The 9,610-nt window shown below is 54.6% G+C and overlaps 1 protein-coding gene across 1 annotated transcript; it reads left to right on the top strand.

The window, feature by feature from the left end:
• Positions 1–3,095: 3,095 nt before the first annotated feature.
• Positions 3,096–9,299, top strand: KIAA2013 (KIAA2013 ortholog). Its single transcript, XM_058552911.1, has 3 exons — positions 3,096–4,275; positions 6,315–7,168; positions 8,605–9,299. The coding sequence occupies exons 1-3, from the start codon at positions 3,243–3,245 to the stop codon at positions 8,620–8,622; spliced, it is 1,905 nt and encodes a 634-aa protein (XP_058408894.1). The 5' UTR covers positions 3,096–3,242; the 3' UTR covers positions 8,623–9,299.
• The last annotated feature ends 311 nt before the right edge of the window (positions 9,300–9,610 follow it).

The following is a 9,610-nucleotide window of genomic DNA, read 5'->3' as shown; positions in this document are numbered from 1 at the left end:
GTTTTTGAATTCAGGAGGATGCAGACTGAAATTCCAGATCCTTCCAGGAGGAAATGGAGGGATGAGCAGAGGGGAGGAGAATGAGCATATGTGGGCTGGCTCAATTTTCAAAGCTCTGTCTCATTCCATGTTCAAAACAACCCTTCTAGTTAGGCAGTATGGCTCCCATTTGCGAAATGAGGATGGAGGATGCTGGGGCTCAGAGACGTGAGGCAGGTTGCTGCACGTCACACAGCTGATGTGGGACCACAGTAGGGGAGGCAGCTTTGGAACACAGTTCTAACTCCCCGTTTGCTAGGGCTCAAGGAGAACCTCCATGGCTATATACTGTGGACAGAAAAAATCCTTGGGCAGTGAGGTTCCCGGGGCCCAAGTCCCCAGAGTCATTGCAAATCAGGAGGGGGAATCATTCTTGTAGGCTGCCGGCCTCCCGTGGAGAAAGGATTCACCCTAGGGAAGCCTGCCCTCCACGCCTTTGGTATTTATTTCCTGCTCCCTTCATTAAACTGCTAGAATTTGAACCCAGTCCAAATTCAAACTTCATCCAAAAGGAGGGCCTGTCTCTTTAACCGGTGGTGGCTGCCGCCCAGATGTTACTCCTGGTACGTGCTGCACGTGTTGTGCACAGTTAAAGGCGCAGGACTCTGCTTGCCTGGGAAGGTGCAGAAAAGACAGCTGGCCTGGAGGGCAGTTATCCGGTGCCACAAGGGGCTTTTCTCACTTGCATGTTCTTTTACCCGTTTCCTTTCTTGGCCCGAGGAAGAGCAACGGCCTTGGCCCTGGCCTCGGTGGACAGCCACACTGTGTGGCCAGATGGGCTGTCAGCGGCCCTCAGCCCCTCCCTCTTTACACCCATCAGCTAGTCCCACTGGCACTTGGCCCCGTTAATGCTAACACTACTACTACTACTACTGCTGCTGCTGCTGCTGCTACTAATAGAATTTCCAAGCTGTTCCCTTAAGTGAAAAAAGCAAGATGCAAGTGTCCATCATGTGCTACAGTTTCTGTGAAAGGAAAAATGTAGATATATGTCTATACATCTGTAGGCGAATAGAATATCTGGAAAAGTATCCAAGGAATGGGTAGCAGTGGTTGCATCCAGGGAGAGGAACAGATTGGCTGGGACCCAGGAGAGAGGAAGACTTAATTGTCCATCTTCACTCATGCACATTTCAAATTTTGTATCATGTACGTGTTTCCTGTTTCCTAGTAAAAATCAATTAAATGACGAGTGGTTATTTTAAGCCAGGCACGATGCAAAATGCTTCACGTGCTTCTTTGAGCAATCCTACTCTGTCTCATGATCCCCATTTTATGGATGGAGAAACGGAGGCCCAGGGAAGTTAGTTGACTTCTACCAAGGGGTAAGGCCAAGATTCAAAACCCAGGCGGTCCTTAATTTTGACCCCTGGCTTTGTTGTGGCTATGTGGGACCTTTGGCTGTGAGTCCCCTCCCCCTGGGGTATTTGAAAGTGGCAAGGAAGTTAAGAGCATGAATAATGAGCTTTCCCTTTGACCTAGGAATCTGCTTCTGGTAATTGCTCCCTCAGAAACATTCACACAGGTAGGCTAAGATATATGTCTATTATATATATTATATATGTCTTGGATGTTTGTAAGGCCAAAAATAATTCTGTGGGTTTACATTTACTGAGCACTTACTGTGTGTCATGCACTTTGCTTGCATTACCTGTATTAACACGCGAGGCAGGTTGTCTGATCATCCTCCTTTCACAGGTGGGATCAAGCCTGGTCCGGTCCTTTGTTCTCACCTCAATGTGCCTCCCAAGTATTTCTGCCTCCCTGAGGTGGTCAGATGGATTGTCTCTCTCTGTCGGTCAAGGATTCTTGAGCATCCATGAACATATTTTGTGGGGTTTGTGAATTCCTGCTGGGAATTCAGAATTTTGTGTTTATGTTTTGATAATAACCTTGAAAAAAAGAAGGGTAAGCAAACTGTAGGATCTGCTGGGCAGACACTTTTTCACAGGGCGCTGGCCCTGGAACTCAACAAACACATCTGTGTCAGCTCTCAGCCCACAAGAATCCACCTTGAATGACCGTTTAATTTTCAACAACTGGGAAGCACTGTCTGGCTTTGGAATGTCCTGAAACCAAAGTGGAAACAATCGCCCCATTGTCCAACCCCAGGCTCATACTGAATTTTTCCCCCAGAAACAAAGCACAATTTCTCTTTTGCATTGATGATTCACAATTTAAAGTCATTTTCAAAGTGTGAGACTATAGTGTCCTCATCAAAAGACAATTTGGTGTGGTAGAGAACTGGCCAGTCCCAGGCTTTGTGTCTGGTATACTGTACCTGCAGCCAGACAGGTCTGGAAGAGTTGTCAACAAAATACATCCCAGGACGTCTGGTTTACAGTGGTTACTTTTTTCTCTCGTTTTTTTTTGTGTGTGTGTACTTTTCTGTACTGTTTTTTTGCAGTGAGGATCATTTTTACAGAAAAAAGTTTATTATTTTTTTTTAATCTTAGGGCTGTTGAATCCATCAGTAGCAAAGGGGCCCAACACGTGTTCAGTTTGGCATGCTCCAGGTTTTTTTTTGTGTGTGTGAGGAAGATCAGCCCTGAGCTAAGATCTGATGCCAATCCTCCTCTTTTTTTTTTTTTTTAAATTTTTCCGAGGAAGACTGGCCCTGAGCTAACATCCATGCCCATCTTCCTCCACTTTATATGGGACGCCACCACAGCATGGCTCTACAAGCAGTGCGATGGTGCGGCCCGGGGTTCCGAACCGGGCAACCGCGGCCTGCCGCAGCACAGGACGCACAGTTAACCGCTTGCGCCACCAGGCTGGCCCCTCGAGGAGTTTTTTTTTTTTTTTTTTTTAACAAGTGAGTTGGATGCTTCCTGTCCTCCCCATACCCCTGGCCTCCCTTGGACTTCAATACGTTGGCCCGGGAACGGGCGACCCAGGCCCCGGCGGCTCCCGTCCCTTCCTCGCTGTGGCTCCGCCTCCTTCCAGCTGGCCCGCCCCTCTCCGCGCTCCGCCCTCTCCTTTTCCATCTGTCGCAAAAGGCTGGGCAGCGCTTGACGGCCGGCGTCGTTTGACGGCCGGGGACAACCGAGAGGGAGGAGGAAGCGACGGTGGCGGCTGCTGCGGCGGAGGCCGGGCTGCGCGCCGCGGTCCGGGCCGGGGAGTGAGGCGCGGGCGGCCGGGCCGGTGGGCTGGGCGGCGGGCCCGGCGGCCGCCCCCGCTCCGCGCCCGCGCCTGGCGGCCCGATGTGGCTGCAGCAGCGGCTGAAGGGGCTGCCGGGACTGCTGTCGAGCAGCTGGGCCCGCCGCCTACTCTGCCTGCTCGGCCTCCTGCTGCTGCTGCTGTGGTTCGCGGGCTCCGGGGCGCGGCGGGCGGCGGGCGGCCTGCACCTGCTGCCCTGGGCCCGCGGCGAGCCGGGCGCCGCCGAGCGCGCTGCCTGCCTGGAGGCGGCCACCCGCGCCTGGCGCGGCTTGCGGGAGCGCGGCGAGGCTGTACCGCTGGGCCCTGGAGTGCCGGCCCTGGTGGCCAACGGCTTCCTGGCCCTGGACGTGGCTGCCAACCGGCTGTGGGTGACCCCTGGGGAACGGGAGCCCACCGTGGCGCCGGACTTCTTGCCCTTCGTGCAGCTGCGCCCGCTGAGCGCGCTTTCCGAAGCTGGAGAGTCAGTGCTGCTGCTGCGGGAGGGGCTGCTGCGCCGGGTGCGTTGCCTGCAGCTCGGGACCCCGGGGCCCGGCCCTGCGGCCGCCGTCGCCGGACTCGCCTCAGCCTCCGGCCTTGTCACGGGATCCAGCCGCGATTGCGTACTGCTGCAAGAAGACTTTCTGGCGCACCGGGGCCGGCCCCACGTCTACCTGCAGCGCATCCAGCTCAACAACCCCACGGAGCGCGTGGCCGCGCTGCAGACTGTGGGGCCCACTGCCGGCCCGCCCCCCGGGGCCTTCACCAGTACCCTGGAGAAGGTCGGAGACCATCAGTTCCTCCTCTACTCCGGCCGATCCCCGCCGGGTGCCACGGGGCAGGTGCACCTGGTGGTGGTGGCTGCCAAGAAGCTAGTGAACCGGCTCCAAGTGGCTCCCAAGACGCAGCTGGACGAGACGGTGCTGTGGGTGGTGCATGTCTCAGGCCCTGTTAACCCCCAGGTGCTCAAAAGCAAAGCAACCAAGGAGCTCAAGGTGCTCCAGGACTTGGCACGGAAGGACATGCTGGAGCTCTTGGAGATGCCGGCGGCCGAGCTGCTTCAGGACCACCAGCGCCTCTGGGCTCAGCTCTTCAGCCCAGGTGAGGCCTGGCCGGTGCTTGGTCCACAGTCCACACTTGGCACCAGGGTGAACCCGATCCACCCTGGAGATGCCCCTCCAGAGTCTGCAGAGGTGACACCAAAGGGGAGAAGTGGGGTGGTGGAAACTCGGGCTTGGCGTTTGACTGGAGGCTGACTCTGCTCCACCGCTTAGTTTCTGAGTGACCTTGGACAGTCGCCTAACCTCCTTGGAGTTGTATTCAGTGCCAACAGTAGCACCTGCCACAGTGGGCTCTTATGAGATTCTAATCAAAGAATGAGCGTGAAGCGCAGGTCTTGTTGTTATGTGTTCCTGTAGGTGAGTCCTGGTTTGAGCAGAGTGCTTTTTAGGGTCAATTTGTAAAGGATAAACCAGCAGGCAGAGAGAGGCCTGGCCAATCACCCCCTTCTTTGCTCAGTTCCCCACAGTCTGGCTGATGATAAGCACGGGCTTCGTGACGTGACTGCCACTAGGCTGAGGTGTGCCCTGACTGTTGTGGCTGCAGCTTTTTCACTGGGAGGGAGTGGAGTCTCTTCTTCAGCAGGAATGCTCTTGTCACATGAAAACTTTCCCCCGTTGACTGTTTCAGAAAAGAAAATCGTATTCTAGATGAGAGAGAGATTTAGGTTTCCAGGGTTCTAGTTTTCTGAATCCTCATGTTTAGTTGCTCAGAGTCTTTAATTCATTCAACCAGTATTTACTGAATGCTTCTGCTGGGGAGTGTTCTGCATGAGTGATATGCAAGTGAACAGAACAAAGTTCCTGTTCTCATGGTGCTTAAATTCTGTGTGGGAGGAACACAAATTTATTCTAAAAAGCAACATAGCTTTTTAGAACTAAAGAACTAAGGAACTCTCAAGTTTTCTAAGAGAAAAGTTAAAAATAGGTGATTGAGGGTGACTGGAGTGGGGGGTGAGAGTGTGTGGGGGTGGGGCCCCTATTTAGCTCCAGTTGTCAGGGAGGCCTCTCTGAGGAGGAGACACTTAAGCTGAGACCTGAATAGCAGGAAGCAGCCAGCCATGTGATGACCTAGAGGGAGGCAGCAGGGCAGAGGCCCCGAGGCAGGAGCAAGTGTGGTTGAGTGGCCAGGGTGGCTGTGAGTGAGCAAGGGCAGGGTGGTGGGAGGCGAGCTCAGGGGGGGGTCGCGATGGCCAGATCCTAGGCCAGATCCTAAAGGGCCTTGTAGACCTTGTTGAGGACCGTGAATTTTATTCTAAAGCAGATGGAAAGCAGGGCAGAGACACTAACTGATGCACGTTTTTAAAGATCCCTCTGGCTGCTGTTAGCAGAGTATAGATTATAGGACAAAAGTGGAGCATGGAAACCAGATGAGAAGTTTTTGCAGGAGCCCAGGTAAGAGAGGAGGGTGGCCGGGACCAGAGTTGTGGCCATCTGATACTTGTGGAAGTGAAGCCACCTGGACTTTCCATGGACTGGCTGTGGGGAGTGAGGACTTGAGGTGATTCCTGAATTTGGGGGGAGGGCTTGAGCAGGTGTCTGGAGATAATTTGAGGAGGGATTGGTCTGGGGCTGGAAGAATTCAAACCGTGTCAGGTTCAAAACGCCTGTCAGACATCAGGTGGAGACACCAGGTGGGTGGTTAGCTGTTGGAGTCTGGAGTTCATACAGATTTGGAGATCCTGTGTTCAGATGTTATTTAAAGCTACAGGACTGGAGAGAGAGATGACAGAGAGGAGAAGCAGCCCAGGACTGGCCAGGGCATTGGTGACAGTGTTCTGGTGTGGGGGCACTGGACTTTTCACTTGCACCAGGTCCTGGCTAGGACTGTGTTCTGGGCTCTGGCAGGAGGCCCCACTGCCCATTAACAGGATTTTAGGTTTCAGGCCCACAGGGCTCTGGTTGGTCACGTGAGGAAGCCAGGCAAGTTGACTTTCTCCCTTACTCAGGGAGACTGGAACTGCCGTTTTCATCTCAAGGGACAAAAGCTTCATGTCTCTGCTGCTCTTGATCTCTGTTTCGTAACCTCAGCCTCCTGGCCATGCCATTCCTCCTTAACATGCGACCTTTGTGGTGTTACAGGAGTGGAAATGAAGAAGATCACGGATACCCATACACCGTCTGGCCTGACCGTGAACTTGACGCTGTACTACATGCTCTCCTGCTCACCAGCCCCGCTGCTCAGCCCCAACCTGAGCCACAGGGAGCGAGACCAGATGGAGTCGACGCTCAACTACGAAGATCACTGCTTCAGCGGGCACGCCACCATGCACGCCGAGAACCTCTGGCCGGGCCGGCTGTCCTCCGTCCAGCAGATCCTGCAGCTCTCTGACCTGTGGAAGCTGACCCTGCAGAAGCGCGGCTGCAAGGGGCTGGTGAAGGTGGGTGCCCCAGGCATCCTGCAGGGCATGGTGCTCAGCTTCGGTGGGCTGCAGTTCACCGAGAACCACCTCCAGTTCCAGGCCGACCCCGACGTGCTGCACAACAGCTACGCCTTGCACGGCATCCGCTACAAGAACGACCACATCAACCTGGCCGTGCTCGCAGACACTGAGGGCAAGCCGTACCTGCACGTGTCCGTGGAGTCCCGCGGCCAGCCCGTCAAGATCTACGCCTGCGAAGCGGGCTGCCTGCACGAGCCCGTGGAGCTGACCGCGGCGCTGCAGGGCCACACCTTCTCAGTCATGGTGACGCAGCCCATCACGCCGCTGCTCTACATCTCCACCGACCTCACGCACCTGCAGGACCTGCGGCACACGCTGCACCTCAAGGCCATCTTGGCCCACGACGAGCACATGGCCCAGCAGGACCCCGGGCTGCCCTTCCTCTTCTGGTTCAGCGTGGCCTCCCTCATCACCCTCTTCCACCTCTTCCTCTTCAAGCTCATCTACAACGAGTACTGTGGGCCCGGAGCCAAGCCCTTCTTCAGGAGCAAGGTATAAGGCCCCTGTGTCTTCAGAGCCCCAGGCCCGGCCTTGTGGTCTGTCCTGTCCAGGACGGGGTGAAGCCCGGGCAGTAATGGGGTGTCCTCCTAAGCCAGTGCTCCCAGCCCTCAACACAGAGAGGGGAGCAGGTGTGTGTGGAGAGGACATCAGAAAGTGCCTTCCGAAAGGAGACCGTAGGGAGGGCCAGCTCTGGAAGTCCAGGTCTGAGTAGATGAGTTCACTGGCCTCCCAGGGCCGTGGGCAGTCCCCTCCCTCCCCGCAAATGAATCTCAGGGTTTAAAAATAACTGCAACAAACCCCTAGATTGACCCAAAGCCTCTATCTAAACGACTGGTGGGACCCCTGCCCACACCCTGAGGTCTGCTCACTGCAGTTCAGAGGTCAGTCCCTTGCTAGCCAGCCAAAGGCGGTCATCTTGTCAGCACAGGGCAAGATTATTCCTCTCCTGTTTCTGGAAATTTCTGTGCCCCAGGAAGCTGTGATTTTGACCACGGTCGCTGTGGGACTCCCGTCTGGGGTATATCTCGGGGCTCAAGATTGGTGTCTCAGGAGAGGCCAGCTACCCTGCCCTACCGCCCAGGCTCCTGCTTCCTCACTGCCAGGACTTCCAGGAGAAAGAGCAGGCGAGAGTCCATTCTGGGCAGTCACGGGGGAGAGGGCTGCAGAGGGAGCCGAGCTTGTCTCCCTCTCCTCTCATCACACTTTCATGAGGACACAGCTATATTAAGCTCTGGGACTGTGCTCCTGAGAAGTTAAGAGCCCGGGACCACTCAGGAGAAATGCCTCTTTACCTCCCCAGAGGGCTTTGTGACTTCTGGTGTCTAGTTTCTGGCTGGAGGGCAGGACTAGAGAAGGAAGTAGCACTGACCTGAAGCAGTGGGAGAAGGGCGGGAGGAAGGTGTGAGCTCCTCAAGCCTGAAGAACAAATGGAAAGTCAGACGAAAAAGAAACGTGCAGGCGGCTGTCCGGGTTAGCCATCTCTTGACCAGCTGGGCTAGAACAGATGCTCAGTGTACACGCATGGGGTTTGCGGTCTCTGTTAGCAGGTGGGCTGCTTTTCCCTACTGTTTGGTGGGCTTCTCTGCTCTTAATCTGGCATATACCCAGCCACCCTTGGCAGTTTAGGGGGACAAGCCAAACTGCCACCCCATACTGCCCCATGTCCCTCAGTTTACTCATGCTCGAGCTCTGCCCCGCCCAGAGCAGAGCCGAGTGAACACCCCGCATTAGCCTGGGGAGGCTCCCAGGCCACTAAATCTATGGTAGTTCTAGCCCATCCCTGGGCCAGGAGCTGTCTGCCAGGCCGGATCTGAGGCTGGGTGGGGTGCCACCAGGGTGATCTCCATCACCTGCTTCCCTTAATATTTCTGGAGCTGTCCACGAGGGTTGGCAGTGAGCAATAACGACTTGTTTTGTTAATTGAACAGGAAGATCCCAGTGTCTGAGTGAACCGACAGTCCTGCTTTCAGCCACCATTTGCACAAGACACCCAGCACTGAGTCCTGCTGCGAACAAGGGGCCCTTTGAAAGCAGCCACCCTTTTGTGCCTTGTTGGGGACACCAGTGATGCAGAAGTGCGTGTGGATGTTCAGGAGTTTGCATTGGGGAGCGGGAGGGGAGGGCCAGTGGACTTTTTGTAAGCTTTCGACTCAATAAAATGAACCTATATGGAAAATACTTGAAATTGAACTCACTCCTTCCACTTTCCCCCTTTCTTCTGTCCCAGGAAATAGATCCTCTTTTGAAAAGACTCGTCTAGGAAAAATTGTGTTCTTTTCCTAATTTAATGTGTTCTTTCTTGAATGAATTTTTAATTTATTTTTGTTGAGATTTTGCTGGATGGCTTTTGCATCCACTTTAAACAGTGAGTCTTGGTGGTGATTTCTGCTCTGCCCCACCCGGTGGCTTTTGGAGGCCCCCATGCTGCCTGCTTGGAGGGCGAAGTCTGGGCTGCCCTCGGGTTTGCACATTGTCTTTCTTATCCTGAGCCTGTGGACGCTGGGGTTTTGTACTTCTGGGCTTTGGGGAGGTGTTTAACTTTCTAGTGATTGACGATTGTCGGGTTTTGAAATACCAAAGCTTTTTTTTTGTTCTGTTTTTAAATAAATCTCTTTCAAACTTCCATGACCAGTTTGTGTGTGGTTGAAACCTCTGGAGACGTCATATCTTCCTCCGTCACCAGACTCTTGGGCAGTGTCTGAAGAAGGGTGAACCCCTGAGCCCTGCTGTAATGACAGTAAATCTTTTCCTACACGTTGTCTTCAGAGGAAGCCACTCGGAAGATGTGGAGGTGGCCACCTTTCTGCTCACCTGGAGGTTTTGCTGGGTAGCCCGGCCAAGTGGGCTGGTTGAGGAGCATCACCCTGGTCCCCTCCGTGCTACAGCGCCCTCTCCCCCTGCCTGCCCTGAATAGCCTCAATTTGCCCACCTTTG

This window comes from Diceros bicornis, chromosome 13 (genome assembly GCF_020826845.1).
Source record: "Diceros bicornis minor isolate mBicDic1 chromosome 13, mDicBic1.mat.cur, whole genome shotgun sequence".
NCBI lineage: Eukaryota > Metazoa > Chordata > Mammalia > Perissodactyla > Rhinocerotidae > Diceros > Diceros bicornis.
This window is presented reverse-complemented; position numbering and strand designations above follow the sequence as displayed.